Genomic DNA, 17,587 nt, shown 5'->3' with positions numbered 1-17,587 from the left:
TTAATATATAAATAAAACTTCTGCAGTTCAGATTATTAATTCTTAAGTAGGACATCACTAACATCTCTTGAGAAGATATCCTAGCAAAGTATATCAAAGATGATGACTCAATATCTTGCTCCTTTTCTTCAGTGTACTCCTTTCAGAGGATGGACAAAACTGAAAACTGCCCTCTGCAGGTGTTATTTTAAACAAGGATATATTAAAAGAATCAATTCCAATAGGAATGATGCCAGAGAAACATTGAAAAGAAAATGTAATTCTGGCCTTCAAAAATGCCAAGGGAATTAAACTAGGAATCTATGGACAAAGGATTGGCCATCAACAGGCGGGACAAAATACAATCTTGGCCAAAAATGTAATCTAAAAGAGGGTAAACTGACCTTCCTGACTTTGTAATTAATCCCTTCACTGGTTCACTTCCTCTAGATTTGAGTTGTTGACCAAAATTCACATCCCACGATCCCTTCCCTTCCTCCCTCACTGAATACCCACCCCCTGCGCAACCAACATGCTAATTATAGCTCTGGATTACCAGCGCAAAGATTGTGAACTCAACTGTCTTCAGGACAAATCTGAAAATTGATTCAGTAAATCTGATTACTTGAGGTACAAAATAGTTGAACTGCCGTAAAAGCTCAAATGCTAAACAGCACAAAAGCAATGTGTAGCCCTCTACCACGCCCTCTCCAAGGAGTCCAAACCCATAAATACTATGACCAACAGATCTTCTCCTGGCCACTCAAAGCCTTAACACCAAGTTCACAAGAGTGTGATGGAGGGACAGCCTGGATGTATGAAGGTACTACACTCAAGAAAAGCTTCCCCACTGCACTGAATATCCATGACTTGTGTCAGTCTGCTCAATAGAATGAGTTTCACCAAACTTGCTTTGACAGTAACTCCTTCATTTGCAATGTCTATCATTCAGGAAGATCAGAGTAGAAAAACTCATAGAAGCATCATCAGTTCCAAGCTCCCCTTCCAATGAGCATCATGCCAAAAGGGACACGTATCACCTCCTGTACCCCAATCCTCATTGTTGTAGAGTCAGAATTCTGGCATAACATGCTCAGCACCACCATGGATGCATTATCATTATCACCATGACTCAGCGATTCAAGGAGAGATGTACCAATCTGGGCAAGAAGCAATGAGAATAAGACCCACGCATCCCAAGTACAATGCAGAAAACACGTGAGTTTACTCAGCGCTCTCTAGCAAGACATTTTATTGTGAAGATGAGCACTAAGACAATGTTTACCATTACATACTCAGGACAATTGAGGATGAATGATAAGTGTGGATTAACCAGCATACCATTACTTTTAAGTTACTGGTCATCACCTACTGCCTTTGAGAAGGTGGTGTTGCGCCACCTTCTCAAACTATTATAGGCCATGTGAGGAAGATCAGTCAACAATACCAGAAGGAATTCCTGGACTTTGACCCAACCATGAAGAAGAAATGGCAAGCTCCTATTTCCAAGTTAGGATGGAAAGCAGGTTGGAGGGGAACTAATAGGTGGTCTGTTCTCATGCACCCCTGTTCTCTCAGGCAGTAGAGGTTGTGGGCTTGGAAATGCTATCCCTGAATCTTTGATGAGTTGCATTTTGTAGATGAAGCCAAGGTGCAGGCAAGTTGGTGGATGGAGCAGCTTTACCCTGGATGGTGATGTACCTCACCCCATCCAGGTAAATGATGAATATTCTTTTACATTCCTGACTTGTACCAGTTAGATGGTGACCCGGCTTATGGAGTCAGGTGGTGAGTTACTGGATGCAGAAATCCCAGCCTCTGACCTACTCTTCAACCAATAGTATTTATATGGCTAGTCCAATTAAGTTTCTGCTCAATGCTAACCACCAGCATTTTGACTGGGACATTCAGTGATGGTGAGGCAATAGAATGTCAAGAGGACATGGTTACAGTCTCTCTTGTTAGAAATGCTCGTTCCCTAGATCTTATTTGGCACAGTCAACTCAAGTTTATAACTTTGATCTCTCTCAAAGCAATAAATGCAAAGTTCTGGTTGCCTACCATTGGAGCCACTTGAACTCGAACATCACTGGTGTCCAACGCTGAAGACGCATTGCTGCCTTGCTTGCCTTCAGAGCTTGCCTGGCTCTCCTGATACTTTTTGGTCCTTTGGTATGCGGCCCAGGGCATTTTTGTTGCATTCTTGATGTCAGTGGAATGATGTTCACTAACTACGTCTCCATTTTGGTCCTTGGAAATTGTAAATTAGATCAATGGAATCAATAGACCTCCATAAACATTTGTCTTCGCTTCAACATTGTATAAAAATCAAGGAATTAATTGCTTCAGTGCAAAAGCTGAACCATCAAAGAACACCAGCTCCTGCAACTGCCTGGATTACTACCTTCTTGCTAGTCCACCATATGGTGTCATGGAACTTCCAATTAATTGAAAATTCTATCAAAATTCAGAGTTGTTGCAATTAAAAACTTTTTTATATGAAAATGAATGTCTGTTCACACAAATTTTCTTTTTGATACTTGTGCAGAACTTTAAAGGTATCACCTAATCTGAAAACGGACACCAATTCAGCTCTAAGTAATTTCCTCCAGATGTAACTTAGCAGCCACAGAACTCTGTAGTCTTAGAAGCTCTGCAAAAACCAAAATGAAGTAATATTTCTTGTGTAGAAATCTGCCACGGTAACTCTGGGCATCCATCAAAATAGTCTAGCCTGATTGAAGAGAGTTTTAATTTTTTTCCCCTGAAATTGATAGGATGTGAAAAGGCCAGGAGAAGGTGAGAATGAATCACCCGGGTTAAATACAACCAAGTTAGCTTCTTACGCCATTTCAGAGGTCAGCTCAGAGTCGATCACATGTGGATCTGGAGTCTCATGAGGCCAGACAAGTCAGGAATGGCAGATTTTCTGACCTGAATAACTTTATTGAGCCAGATGGGTTTTTGCAACAATCATGGGTAATGTACCTGTTTCTACACATTCTGGTTTACGGCCATCATGATTAATACTAGTTTTTAAATCCAGTTTTACTCAGTAAGCTGAATTCAAATTCCCATCTGCTGTGGTGGCATTTGAACAGATCTCTAGATAGTCCAGGCCTCATTACAAGTTCAGTGACTATCATAAGTATTCTATCACATCTGCAAAATTGTTCTCATTTCAAAAGAATACAACCACACCAGGTTTTAATTATTGCTAGCTTTATTCCTACCTCAACCTATCACATATATTTGCATTAGACTATGCCTCATCTTAAAAACTGGAACCCAGAAAGTGAAGTTAAGAGTCATTTTTGAGTGGATCTTTCTATTATTGATGGAATGAAAACAACTCCCAAATTCATAAAACTTCCGTGCCTACTACATTCTGCACCTGGATATTTCTCTCTTTTCCTACTTGATGTCCCTTTTTTTAATGGAGTTATACAGCACAGAAACAGACCCTTCGGTCCAACACGTCCATGCCAATCAGATAACCTAAATTAACCTAGTCCCATTTGCTAGCATTTCACCCTTATCCCTCTAAACCCTTCCTATTCATGTACTCATCCACCTCCACCCCTTCCTCTGGCGGCTCCTTCCATACACGCACCACTCTGCATGAAAAAGTTGCCCCTCAGGTTCCTTTTATATCTTTCCACTCTCACCTTTAACTGATGCCCTCTAGTTTTGGACAACCCTACCTTGGGGCAAAGACCTTGGCTATTCACCCTAACTATGGCCTCCATGACTTTATAAATGTCTATAAAGGTCACCCTCAACCTCTGACCTTCTCACGATCCCATCTATAAAAAAAATTCCCAGAGTGTGTTTACTCTTTTTGATTCCCCACTGCTCTGAGTAGCCGTACCTTCTCAGGAGAAAACCTGGCCACATTCATGTTCTCTGTGCTGTGTTGAGACACTATTCTTGGGCGTGCACCTAAAGCAGGACAGAAACAAAAAAGAAAACATTAGATTTGTTCAAAACAACATTCTATCAAGGAAAGTACTGTGTAAGATAATGGATATGAAAGGGTTAATTGTCAGTAAATTGAAGCCATATTCGGCCTGATACATAACAAAGCCAGTAGGTGGAGCACAGGGGATTGTTCAGGTAGTGGGCGGGTGGAGACCATGATGTCTTCTGCTCATGTTACATCAAAGCTCCCTCTAAGTTACTGGGAACCTCTGCACACCTTCAGTTCCTCCTCCAAGTATCATTTCATTACGTGCACACACACCAAGCTTCTACATTCAACCCAACTCCCCATTTCTGAAAGAGAATTCAATACCGTGACAAAAAATGGCTTCTGTTTCTAGAATCTGCTACCTCTGAGGTCCACACAGAGGCTAAAAAAAATTGACAGGGAATGTTGCTTACCATCAACACAAATGTAACCTATAACATAGTCACCAAGCTGTAATAAACATGATCCTTTCACCCAATTTTAAGTACCTGTTTTGTTGAGACTTATAATGGTTCAACATTTACCACCAACTAAAGTGCCCCTACACTAGCAATAGGAAGGAGAACTGTGACAGCATTGTACCCAAGGTACTCAGGCTTTATCAGCACTATCATAACAGGAAGCAGTGAATTTAAATGAATCAATGAAGCTGCCAGGCAGCTGACAAAACACAATAAAAGCTCGATAAGACAAGGACTTGGATCTTGTAGCGCAGTGGCAATATCCCTACCTTTGAGCTAGGAGGCCCAAGTACAAGTCCCACTTATTTCCCAGGTGTGTCATAATATTTCTGAACAGGTTGATTAGAAAATATTTAAAAAGAGGGCTCTGGCCATCAGTGGGTAATTTGAACAATTGGAAACATGGGTGATTTAATGGTGGTGGTTAATAGATGAAATATAACAGGTGATACCACATGTAAGAGCATTTCTCGACATTAACAACAGAAGTAAAGTGAGGGCTGGGGCTTATGGCACGACAGTAGTCCCTCTATCTCTGAGCCAGGAAGCCTGCATACACGTGCCATCTGCTCCAGAGGTGTATAATAATATCTCTGAACAGCTGATTAAAAAATATAAAATTAACATTACTGCATAATGCATAGAAAGTCAAGATCCATACTTGTTTTCATCATCTGCATCCATCATATTTAAGGTAATTAACTGGGTGATTCTTGCCTAACATGGCTCGCCACTCACTGAATTCTAGAAATGTTTCAAGGTTTTCTGCAATATCCAAACTGTCCAAGAAGTCAGATCGCAGCACACCATCCATTTGCAGTGAGCACAGTTCCACTTCCAAGTATCATTTAGCAATATCCGTGCATGCCAGCTTTCCTGTGTTTCATTCAATGCATCTCCGCACTTCTGAGAGAGAATCCAATTTTGAATCTTCAATAGAAATGACAGACAGCTTTCTCTTGGGTGGCCTCATGTGCTACGGGCAATTAGGGAAGGGTAATAAAAGTTGGCCTGGCCCGTAACATCAACATCCCATGCATGAATCTAAGAAAAACAGAAATGATGCTATTTTGGTTGCAGCATCACTCAGGTGACAATGCCAGCAAGAAATCAAACCTTACATTTCTACAGTTACTCTTCAAGATTTCAGACTCGCCCAAAACACTGTACTGACTTCTTTTGAGGTATAATCACCTACAATGCAAGAACATGACTATCAATTTTGTGAAAAGCAAGGGCCTCAAATAGCTTTGTGATAATGACAAAACTGTTAGCTAGTTAAGGGCCACATATAGGGTCAGCACCTCTGCGCTCTTGTTCAAAACAGTTGCAAGGCATCTTTAGTGTCTGCCCGAAAAGGCAGTCAGGGCTTGGCTTTTTAAAAAAAAAGGCACTTTCAACAGTGTAGTACACCCACTGTACTATGCTGGAGTGTCAGTGTTTGTACGCTGCTGTCGTTGGAGTCAGACTTGAACCCATAGCGTTCTGACTCAGAGGCAAGAGTTCTACTAACTGTGTCACAGCTGAAAACAATGGCAGACAGTTCTACTTGATTCAGTATAAATTGTGATCAATAGACAAAGTTATGAGGCAACTCTTATATGGGATGCAATTTTCTGCAAGATTTGGGCTAGCACAAGACATGGCCCAGGCTGGTAACAGATTCTGACTACTGAGTGAAATGGTGGCAGATTTGGATTCATTCTCCATGCTAGTAAAGGGATAACACTCGAAGATGGGGTTGAGCTCTCAGTAGCAAGTTCAGCAAAGCCATTCACAGAATATATGCTTCAGGTGAACGAATTTAGCTTGGACGGATTTACCGGCCTGCGTTGTTTTTGGATTCAGTTGTTACTTTATATTAAACTGTGCATTGGCACAAAGTTTCTTTGCCAGTAGCAGTTTGGAGTATAGCAGTCAACAATTTTTTGACAAATTCACTATTTTTTGAATGTCTGACTTGCTCAGCCATAAAGACCAAAATGATTCAACACCCACAGTAAGAGGAAAGCTTTTAGTGCACCACTTAACCACATATGCCACATTCCAAGTATGTTGTCATAATATATTGTTAAAGCATTATAAATCATCTAAATGCCATTGCTTGTCAAACTATGGAAACTAACTACTAGAACTAAGGTTAATTTCTGGTGATCTTAGAGAGGAGAGGGACAGAGGGAAGCAATACAAATTGTAACTCAGCAGGTACCATTTTTGTCTTCAATTCTAGGATCTTGGCTCAAAACGGCAAACAGTAACTTGGGTACATAATCTAGACTGATGTCCAAGATAGTGCTGCACAGCTGAAGGTGCCATCTTTCTGATCGGGCATTACACTAATGAGGCCTAATCAGCCCTCAAATGTGGTCTGAAAAGCTCCTTCTGCATTATTTGGAAGTAAAGCAGGGGGTTTCTTCTCAGTTAAAGAGATAGTAGGAACTGCCAATACTGGAGAATCTGAGATAACAAGGTGTACAGCTGGATGAACACAGCGAGCCAGGCAGCATCAGAGGAAGAGGAACGCTCATGTTTTGGGTCGAGACCCTTCTTCAGAAATGGTTTCTCCTCAGTGTCCAGGCTAATAGCTGTCCCTCAACTAACCTTTTTACAACCACAGATCTGGTCATCTCATTGTTGTTTGCTGTCCACAAACTGGCATTTTCTGCATTTTCTAAAGAGGTGTCAACGTTTGTTGGTAAATTCTTAAAATGACTGACTTGCTCCACCAGAAAAAGGTCAAAATTGTCCCAAATCCCACCACGTGGAAGAAATGCTTCCAAGAGCTCCTAGTTCAACAGTGGCAAGGTCAGGACTCTGATCCATCTGCTTCAGGTGGAGTGATGACAGCTCTGAGAAAATTCCCCCTCCTCTCTGGTAATCAGACCATCTTGGCTTTTATGGCTCGGAAAGTCAGACATTTAAATAAAAGGGGAGGATTTTGCCAACAAATGTTGACTGCTCTGCTCCTGACTGAAATTGGCAAAGGATCTCTGCGCCATTGCACAGTTTAACTGATCTGACAAACATATCCAAAAACAGTAGCTGGCAACTCTGTCCAAGATAAATTGATTCATTTGGATCAAATATCCTGAAAATGGCTTCAATGAGCATGCTGCTGAGAACCCAACACCACCCTCAACTGTTTTCTCTTTCTCAGCAGGGGATTGAATAGTAACTCATGCAACACTGAAGTAGCCCAAACCAATCCTCTGTCAAATAACAACCTTTTAGTGGCAAGACTAGCTGTGTGGTAATTGACTATAAGAAACAAATAGATTGAATTTATATAGTGCCTCAATCAATCTCAAGATGTACCAAAGTGCTTCTAAAGTGTTGCAATATGCGGTGCAGAAAATGGGGCTGACAAATTTACTCACAAACAGCAAAGGGACAACCAACCAGTTAATTTGCTTTGCGTGTTACTGATGCAGCATGCTTTGACCCTGTAATCTTTCTGGAGTGGGGCCAATATATCATTGCTGAAACAAAACGCAATTCATAAAGTGATACTAACGTGCACCTTTAAACTAAAAGGCATCAGAAGAGAAAATAATTTTATAACGGATCCAAAACAATTCAAAGAAACCTATCTATCTGCACAAGTCAGTGGTTCTGCTGAACAAAGCAGCTTTTTGTGCAGCTTGCAAAACCTTTTCTTTCCCTATCAATTTTTTTTGTTTCCAATCGGGAGGAAATTTGGGTGACATATCGCTCCCTGAACTCTCCCACCCCATACCTAAGTCTCTTCCACATTGCGCAGGTCATGTTTTTCTGAAGAAGGAGCTCCATACACAAATATAAATTGAAATGGGGCTGAAGTTTCAGATTTGCCAAGGGTTTCTGCTTTGTGTACATGCCAGTTTGTGTATCAAGTAGCGTTGCCATTTAAAAACAATATTCTGCAGTTGCCTGCAGTGATCATGCTTATCCTTTCCTTCCCCCACTGACTTCTTCAACAAAACCAACACGTGGCATGAATCTGGCTGAAGCAAACTGTTCCAGACCTGATGAAGCCGCTCACCTCAGGTTTATGACTCCAGCTACAGCAGCACTGATTACAAAGAGCTTTTTCAGATCAGTTTCCCCTTCGATGAGTTGGCCAACAACAACTTTCAGCAGCAAATTGTGCGACGTGTACAGGACCAACCAGCCACTGCACACAGAATTGTAAGGATTACTTCATAACTGACCTACTTAAGAGGTGGCTGCATATCAAAGTTTTGCCACATACTGGGCTTTGGTCTTGGCTACTCTGTTACAGGAGAAAGTGTTTGGGTTTTATGTTTTCACCACATTTCACCACTACCAAATATAATCTCCATCACATTTCACGATGCTCAGTGTTCCAGTTCTGGTTAGGCTGCTCGAGATTAATAGCAACTTTGCCTTTCTATGGTCCCTAATTACTAACAGTTTGCGTGGAATAGCTCTTTTTTTGGAAGCAGTATCATACTGTAGTTAATGAGACTGAGCCGGTCCCTGGTCCTGCTTACTCTCAGCCAAGACAAAGCGGAGCTAAATGTCAAGATTGAAAAGAGTGAATAAATAAACTTTCAGAAAAAAAATCTTACATTCATATAGTATTTTTAACATGGCAGAACACTCTGTGCTTTGCGGAAACATTTATAATCTTAATGCTGAGACATGCAAGGATATGTTATGGCAGGCTTGACCAGAAGTAGGTCACAGTTGTAGCCACAGAGGTCTATAGCACATAAAAAGGCCTTTTGGGTAATTTTGGTCAGTGCTGGTCAAAAGCAAACTCCTAATTATTCTAATCCCAATTACAATAAACTGTTGCTTCTGATACAAAGTGCAATGATTGGAGGATGACTGTTTAAAAAGTGCAGTGAGAGAGGTGAAGAGTTTGAAGGAGGGTTCTAGAACTTAAGCTTTTGCAACTGAAGGATCTGGCCACCAACAGTCCATCACAGAAAATCAGTGATGCACAACAGGCCAGAACTGCAGGAGCAGGGGGGTTCATTGGTGTGTAGGAGAATACAAAGACGGGGAGCACAACCTGTTGATTCCATCAAGAAGGTTCCGAATGAGGAAGGGAAAAGGCAGAAAAGTGGCATCAAGGATGATCATATCAGCCACAATCTTAACAAAAGGTGCAGCAGACTTGATGGGCTGAATTGCCTGCTCCAACTCCTATGGTTTAGAAACAAGAACAGAAGTTGCTGGAAAAGCTCAACAGGTCTGGCAGCATCGGTGAAGAAAAAACAAAATCAGAATCAAAGTTTCAGGTCTGGTGACCCTTCCTCAGAATGTTTTATGGTCCTATCAATGTGGATCTGCTAAAGTAATCATGCATGCCTCAAGTTTTAGATCCTGGGTGTTTTGCTTTCCATTCTTGGGATGAGGGCAGTACTGGCAAGGCCAGCATTTACTGTCCATTCCCAGCTGGCCTCCAGAAGGTGGCACTGACTCTTTCTGAACTGCTGCTGTTCGTACGGGGTTGTGTTCCCTGCTGGATAGGCAGCTCTCGGAACTCAGTGACCATGAAGGAATGGTGATATGCCCAGTCCATTCCAGGGAGGTTACCTTCAGGACAGAACAATAGCAAACACATAGAACTGCAGATGCTGGACATCTGACACAAGAAGAGTCACTAGACATGAAATGGTTAACTCTGTTTTCTCACCACAGCTGCTGCCAGGCCTGCTGCATTTTTCTAACACACAATATTTTGAACTAGGAGGCAATGGTGTGCCCACGCACCCGCTGTCACAGCAGGTGACAGAATCTACAAGGTGCCCAGATTTCCAATGCTAGGGTAGGGAAAGCAAACAGAAAAGCATCTTTCTCGTAGTTAGCCAATTCAACAGAGTCCTGTTGACGACAGCCTGCATGCAGATTGCCTGCTCAGTTAGGGATGGCTTGTGTCTACGTATGGGTAAGGAATGTAGCAAGAAACGGGTAAACAAATTTGCTTGTGGTATACATTGTCCAACACCAGAGTCACAATTTGCATTGGCATTTTATGAGAAGCCAATTAAGGGAACGAAGGGGAAGTATATACTCCAGATTACTCGTTCTCACTGTGCGTTTGGCTGGTACTAAATGTCAAATTTCATAGTTGGCTTTAAGTCAGCATTCAGGACTGAAGTGATATTCTGTTCCAGCCTGCTGACGTAACTCCTTCATGACAGGCTGTGCCTGTTAACTGCCAATTTTCCAAACTCAACTGCTGGTCCTCAATGAGGTATTGGAGGCAACAAGTAAAAACATCTCCAGCCAGATAACAGAGTTCCAAGAGTTGGGTGTGAAATACTCTGATGAACGTGCCTTTGCTTTGAAATTAAACCTCAACAGCTGAGGTGTCAGAATACAGCCGCGGATACTCACAAAGTGCCTCAACTTTGTTGCGTTCCTGAGCAGACCACACAGCCCACCACCCTCCCTTTCAGGCCCGAACCTGGGTAAACCACCTTCACCATCTATATCCCCGAGTGCACACCCTGCTTGGTGTCCCTGAGCATTCAGCAGTCTCCTGTTGCACATCCTCTTGCCTCCATGCAGATTCTGCTGAGAGGTGAAGGTGGGCAGAGCAGGAACATGGTGCTGGTCCCTCTTCTCTTGCTCACCAGTGCAGAAAAAGCAATTTTACATTATCGGTTGGAATGGCAACGTGACTCACACGTACATGTTGGAAGCTATGTATATTCATACACAGGGACTGCCCTCAGCAGCTAACAGGTGCATGCCTGGGCATTGTGCCTTTTCCAAAGTTAAACAAAAGCATAGAACAGTAGTTTCCTGATGCGTTATCCACAGCAACACCTTGACCAGAGTCAAGTTACTGACCAGTCAGCACTCATGCAGCATTATGTTGCTCCTTTTGGAATCTGGCATTCTTGCCTCTGTCCTGATGAAAAACTGCAACAGTACAAGGCTTTTTCGCTACAATTCCAAAGCAAAAGGATATTCTTGGAGAGAAGGTCATCTCAGCTTCAATAGATGTTGAAGTGCCTCAATTCAAACTAAGGGTTGTGACATCAATTCAACCATCAATTTTACAGAAATCACCCCCCTGTCTCTCTCTCTTCACATACACATACTTCACAGTAACACTGTTCAAAACTCACGAGGATTAGGAACTCTGAGTGAAATTCTTTTCTCTACCTTCCTTGTTTCTTGGTAATTGTAACTACTTAGCTGATACCCCAACTGGGATGAGCTTACCCAATCTACAAGGTTCAATTCCAGTAAAGTGAGGTATCAGAGGATTGGTAGTCGGGTGGGGGTGTGCTTCTCAGTCAATACAGGAGTGCAATGTTCATAGGAGCAACAGTATACCATCCAGCCTCTCAAGTCTGTTTTGTCAAATCATTGTCAATTTGTCCCTTCAATGCCACTTCCCTTTGTATCTTTTTCACTCTCTTTCTGTCCCCTCAGGCCCTCAAGAGTTATGTAGGGGGAGGGAGAAGGGAGAAGATTGTGCCTGGCAAAGTACTCCTGGTTTTCCTTTGCTTTCTGCAACTTTTGACAGGCCAGGAGGATGTCCCACTCTTCCAGCTTGCCATGGATGAATTTTCAGGTTAATAAATGTTTGGCCTCATTCTGACATACCCACTATGGCCATCATGTCCAGGAGTTGGTGTTAAACCCAGACTTCTTGAGCAGAGGCAGGTACTGTATATCATAGAAACCCTACAGGGTGGAAAAAGGACTTTCGGGTCCTCACCAACCCTCAGAGCATCCCACTCAGACCCATCCGCCTGTGACCCACCTGATCTCCAAATCCCTGAACACTATGGGGCAATTTAGCATGGCCAATGCACCCAGCCTGCACATCTTTGGACTGTGGGACGAAACTGGAGCACCCACAGGAAACCCACGCAGACACTGGGAGAACATGCAAACTCCACACAGTTGCCCGATGGTGGAATTGAACCCAGGTCCCTGGCACATGTGAGGCAGCTGTGCTAGCCACTGAGCCACCGTGCGGCCCTGTACTCATAGCAACCATCCTTTCCAATGCCTTTTGTGTCCTTATCTTACGGAAATTTATTGGTTGCAGTCTTGAAAATTTAAATTTTGCACCAGGAGGTGCAAAGAAGGATGGTCATTCACCACGTTTCCAATTAACTTTTGTGATAGGAAGTGCTGGGTGGCTTTGCTCCTAACTATTCTGGCTCGAATTTTAATATTGCTACAGTGTCACCAACTGTGCATTTCTGAAGGCTGCTCCAATGGCTTGAAACCCCTGCCAAACCATTCTTATGATACACCGCCTTCCTAAGCCAATCAGAAAGGCAAACTGACAACCCAATGCGTGATGCTTAAATATCAAACAGCCTTCTTTCTCCTGACTTTTAATATTTTTAAGCCTAGTAAAGAGAAATGTTCAAAATGACAACAAACTATGTATTTTTTAAAATCACTATGATTTTTCTTCGGGGCTGTACACATTGTGTCGTAGAAATTGATCTCCAGCTCCTGGACAATCCAGGCCAGTCCTCAAGGGCTGGCAAACCTAAGGATCTACTACTCTGATTTTTCTACCAGAGTAAATTGCTTCTATCAAATACCTGTTATTTTAAGCAACTAATTTCTGCACAATAAGTGAAAAATTTCCAATCGTTATAACTTTTCCAAAATAACCTCCAAGTTTGAATGAAACCAAGAGTTCCATTACACGCTTTTAAGGAACTTAGCCACAAGGTAAAACAGCAGCATTGCTGCCACACAGATTCATTGTTATATAGAACATTGATTGGAAATAGTTTGAAGATGGACAAGCATATGGACGTACATGGAATAGTGTAGGTTAGATGGGCTTCAGATCGGTATGACAGGTCGGCACAACATTTTGGGCCTGTACTGTGCTGTAATGTTCTATGTTCTATGGTGCAGGTTCAACTTTAATTGCTTCCCAAAAAGCCACAGCTGTGTATACACAGTTCAGCGCTAGCAACTCTCTTTTGTGTTCAAGACTCGAGGGTCACTCCGAAAACTTCACTTCTGTGTGAGCAAACATTTCTATGCTGAGGTGAGCTGTACCTCTGGAGGTGCCATTTTTCAGGAGGGACGATAAAACTAAGGTCATCTTCTTAAATACTGAAAATGCTAGAAATCAGATACACTCAGATTTCTGGAGAAGCTCAGCAGGTCCAACAGCATCTGTGAAGAAAGAAACAGAGTTAGCGTTTTGAGTCTGCTATGATTTCTGTGAAGGCTTCTCTCCCGAGTTTCTGCAGAGTCTATTTTGTTCGTCTCAACCCCTCTCTTAGGTGAACGTAGAAGATTCCACAACATCTTTCCAAAAAAGACTAGTGAGGTCCCTCCAACGTCCTGGTCAATATTTAACAACCAACATCATTAGAAACAGATTACCTGGCCATTATCACATTGTGGCTATGTTTTCCCCATCACAGCAGTGACTATAACAGGGCTTCATGGGCTGCAAAGCGTTGAGACATCCTGGTGACCCGAAAGGCACTATACATATGTATTTCTTCCTTCCTGCGCAGGAAACATGACTTCGTTACATGGACACAACTAAGTGTGACATTGTGCATCCCTCTGGCTACGAGCTAAAGCGTATCATTACCCATCCCTCAGAATTCATCCCAGAGCCCACTTGTACTTCAGCAATGACACATCCTTCCACCAAATGGTGAGCAAGAGGTAGGCTCTCAGAGGCTCTTTTCAAAAGGTTTCAGGAACTGAGAGAAATCGGGGCCAATAGATAGAGCCTGCAGTCATCTAATGCACAACGGAGATGTAAATAACACCAGAAGAACTGACATCAAGCAATGAACGGCCCTGTTTGTGTTTACTGGCTCAAGTACAATGTCGCAACCAGTTAATGGAAAAGCTCTGGAATGTTCTTAATACAGTCTCTGTTCTTCAACCTTGGGATTAAACTTGACGAACTTTGAGCTTCTCAGATAAAAGGCTCCTTTTGCCTTGCTTATGTCTGCCCCCACTACTTCAAACTGTGGAATTAGTCCTTTGTTCCTTTACTTAATAACACAAAGTTCCTGCTTGCTGGTTACAGGGGCCATTCTATATCTGTCAGCCTGCAACTACTGAACCATGGGGAGATTTCACATATGATGCTTCACATGATCTTACTATAATTTAGAAACGCAGGTATTTAATAAAAGAAGGCAACCACAAAGTTTAACTTATACTGCACGAAAATTCAAAAGAACAATAATAATTACACTCTGGCTTAAATGATCAACTACATTAAAAGGTAATAATAGAATAAATACAACTGCTTATGTATTAACGAAAAATTCTGTATTACCATTATACTACTGACAATTACTTGTGCTTTAAATTGCATGCCTTAACTCAGTTTTCTTTCTATACTCGTCATGTTTACATCCCTTAATCCTCAAGTAGATTATTTGTCAAAAATTTACAAGATTAACCTTTTGGTCTGGGTACAATGTCAGTAAGCCGTACATGAGCTTGAGATTCCTTCTGTTTTTGTTTACTTCTGGCAAACTGCCCTTTAAAATCTACTCAAAATGTCCTTAAGTCGCAGACAACCTATTCAACATAAGCATGTCTCTATTCAATATTAGTCAGAACTCTTCTGGTTCTAATGCTGTACTACTATGAGGTTTTGTGTGTAAAATACTTTTTTGGTCTCTCTTCAGCTTGGCTATACCACTAAGCCCATTGAATCTTTTAAGTAGTTTTAACTATTTTTGCAAACATCCAGAATATCAACTGAATTCTATGAAAGACACAGTTCCTTCTTTCCAGGTTGTTCTAGACTCTCAAACTGAACTCCTTGAACAAAGAATAACCACAAGGAACATACTCTCACTTGCGAGATAATAAAATGTGAGGCTGGATGAACACAGCCTCACATTTTATTATCTTGGAATCTCCAGCATCTGCAGTTCCCATTATCTCTGATACTCTCACTTGCGGTTAGCTTGTCGATTTCTCCCATAATTGTTCATCTCCCAGACTACTACAATCATTTGCTAGAACCTTGCAGTTTTGGTTTAAAATCAGATCATCATTCTTAAGGGAACCACACCCCATATATAGTTTTATTTTCCCACAAAGCATATCAGCCATTGCAGTGCCAAGTCCTGTTCAGTCTTTTCACACAGTTACAAGCAATGTTGAAGACAAAAGCTGAAGTGCTGTTTCACTTACATCTGGTTTTCTTCATATATTTAGTTTGGAATTAAATGATGATATTTGCTGATGAGGATCTCACAATAAAAGGCAACTGATGATCCTGGAAATCATAGATAAGCTCAGGGAGCTCTACAGAAAGCAGGACACAAAAATAAGACTGAAGAAAGGGGGGAGAAAGAAGGAGGAAAGGAGAAAACTGATCACAGACAAAGGATACGGGGATTTACATTTTACATTTTAAAGCCCAGAAAGGAATGGTAAATCAGAAAGTGCTGTTCAGCTGTAGAACAGCTTCACTTCATCCAGCACTGGTCATTCATACTGGGCTGAGGCAACGTCCAAAAGGAAACAAACGTATTAACCACTAAAGAATAAAGAAAGCATTCTTCAGGACCCATGCACATAAGAAAGATGTAAAAGATTGTGCGGGGTGAGGGCAACAGACAAGACAGACAGACAGCATGAGTCACACAGACACAGACACAGTAATGAACTGCTGGCAATGTTTCTAGCCCTCAGCCGTTGTTGGTAAAGACAAAACGCACAAAACAAAATAATTAACAATGGTTTATGCGCTCTTCTCCTTCACAAGGGATTTAGAAGGAAAGTTGTGGTGAGACATAAGTTTGGAAAAATATTTCACAGAGACTAAGTTAGTGAGCCAAAGTAATTGCGTGAGAGTGTAAAAGGGCAAAGCACATCATCAGTCCAATAACACAGTGACAGTTATTAAAGGGAGCAATTGAGCAGTGTCACATCGCCAAAAATGATTTCTGAAACAGAGGTAAACCATGCAATGTGGTGATGAGAATTTATCACAGCAAACAGCAGGGCTGAGTGGAGACAATGATCATAGATGTGTGGGGATTATACAAAGGAAATAAAGTCGTGGAGTAGCTCAATTTGAGAGGGGTAGAGGTTAGAGGGGAGACTATGTGGGAAATTCCTGAAGGTGATGTGGCTGAAGGTTTAAGAGGTTAAGAAGTTGCTGGTTTATGGCAGTGTAGGGATGCAGGAGGGAGGAGGGGTAATTTAAATCCATTGTACCCATGGGGTCGCAAAGAGTGGCCTTCAGATCAAGAATGCAGGAAAGAGAATTGGATCAAGGAATGCAAGATGTAATTCAATCCCTACACTGTCCCTAATCTCTTCTCCTTATGCCTGGGCTGTCAAGGGCTCTGTCTGCAGCACTGACTGAAGTCAATGCGAGGGCGGATCAACTGGCATACATAAGGACCTCCAACTAGCTGCATAGCCAATATTCAATCCCCACTGCCAGTCATACACTCAATCCTTCTGTTGTACTTCCTTCATAAATTCAAGGTCCCATTTATATTGGAAAGTATAAACCTGGCCTGTTGCATTTTGACCCTCCTCCCTGTGCAACATCTGCAATGAGCAGAGTATATAATTACATTTTAATGTACCTCCATGGACAATTTTCATTATAAATATGGACATGCTGTTGGTGTGCTTTGGTTCACAGTCTAAGGTGCTGTGACAACAGGCTGTTTTACAGTTCAACAGTAGAATGGAAGTATGGTTAGTGATGGTTGAGGGTCTGACACGCTTTCCATCACATGGCCAATCAGTAATCTCTCCCAATCTGTCTAACAATCATTAAAATGTTGGGGGATTTACAAAGTTGATACTCAAACTGTTAAGTTATATTACAAATGGACTTTTCTTGCCTTTGCAATGATCTGTGCTCATGGTTATACTGGACAAGTCAGATCCACAGTGAGAGCTGCCTTGATAGACCCTAAGTTTTTTTTCTTGGTGGTGGACTGCCACTGAACGTATTCACAAGAAGAGATGGTAAGATTGTCTCGTATTGGATGAGTCAAATTATCTGGCGTGTGGTGCAGACATTACTTGCTGCTTTTCAGCCCAAGCCTGGATATTGTTAGATCTTGTTGCATTTGAACATGGATTGCTTCAGTACCTGAGGAGTCACAAATGGCGCTGAACATTATGCAATCATTGGCAAAACATGCCCACTTCTGACCTCACAATATTACGTACAATACTCGATTGCATAAAGACACTGTTTACA

The 17,587-nt window shown here is 41.9% G+C and overlaps 2 protein-coding genes across 20 annotated transcripts in view; one reads left to right on the top strand and one right to left on the bottom strand.

Annotated features, from left to right (window-relative positions):
• The window catches only part of gpsm1b (G protein signaling modulator 1b), a 233,111-nt gene that overhangs the window by 27,260 nt on the left and 188,264 nt on the right, over positions 1-17,587 (bottom strand). For 11 of the 15 annotated variants that reach the window (XM_048559204.2, XM_048559205.2, XM_048559206.2 and 8 more), the window contains 2 exons: positions 3,851-3,921; positions 2,041-2,229 (listed from right to left, as the gene is read on the bottom strand). In XM_048559204.2, coding sequence (XP_048415161.1) covers positions 2,041-2,229; positions 3,851-3,921 — 260 coding nt within the window. Of the gene's footprint in view, positions 1-2,040; positions 2,230-3,850; positions 3,922-5,148; positions 5,234-17,587 lie in introns of those variants that run through there. The other 4 variants (XM_059638281.1, XM_059638284.1, XM_059638282.1 and 1 more) reach the window with 3 other exon arrangements.
• Positions 1-17,587, top strand: part of LOC125465559 (uncharacterized) — a 120,816-nt gene that overhangs the window by 63,518 nt on the left and 39,711 nt on the right. Inside the window, exon 9 of one of the 5 annotated variants that reach the window (XM_048559220.2) lies at positions 6,641-6,694. The exons of the other annotated variants lie outside the window; for them this stretch is intronic. The gene's annotated coding sequence lies outside the window, so the exon portion shown is untranslated. Of the gene's footprint in view, positions 1-6,640; positions 6,695-17,587 lie in introns of those variants that run through there. 5 annotated transcript variants of the gene reach the window in all.

The sequence above is a fragment of the Stegostoma tigrinum genome, chromosome 29 (genome assembly GCF_030684315.1).
Source record: "Stegostoma tigrinum isolate sSteTig4 chromosome 29, sSteTig4.hap1, whole genome shotgun sequence".
In the NCBI taxonomy this organism is placed as follows: domain Eukaryota; kingdom Metazoa; phylum Chordata; class Chondrichthyes; order Orectolobiformes; family Stegostomatidae; genus Stegostoma; species Stegostoma tigrinum.
This window is presented reverse-complemented; position numbering and strand designations above follow the sequence as displayed.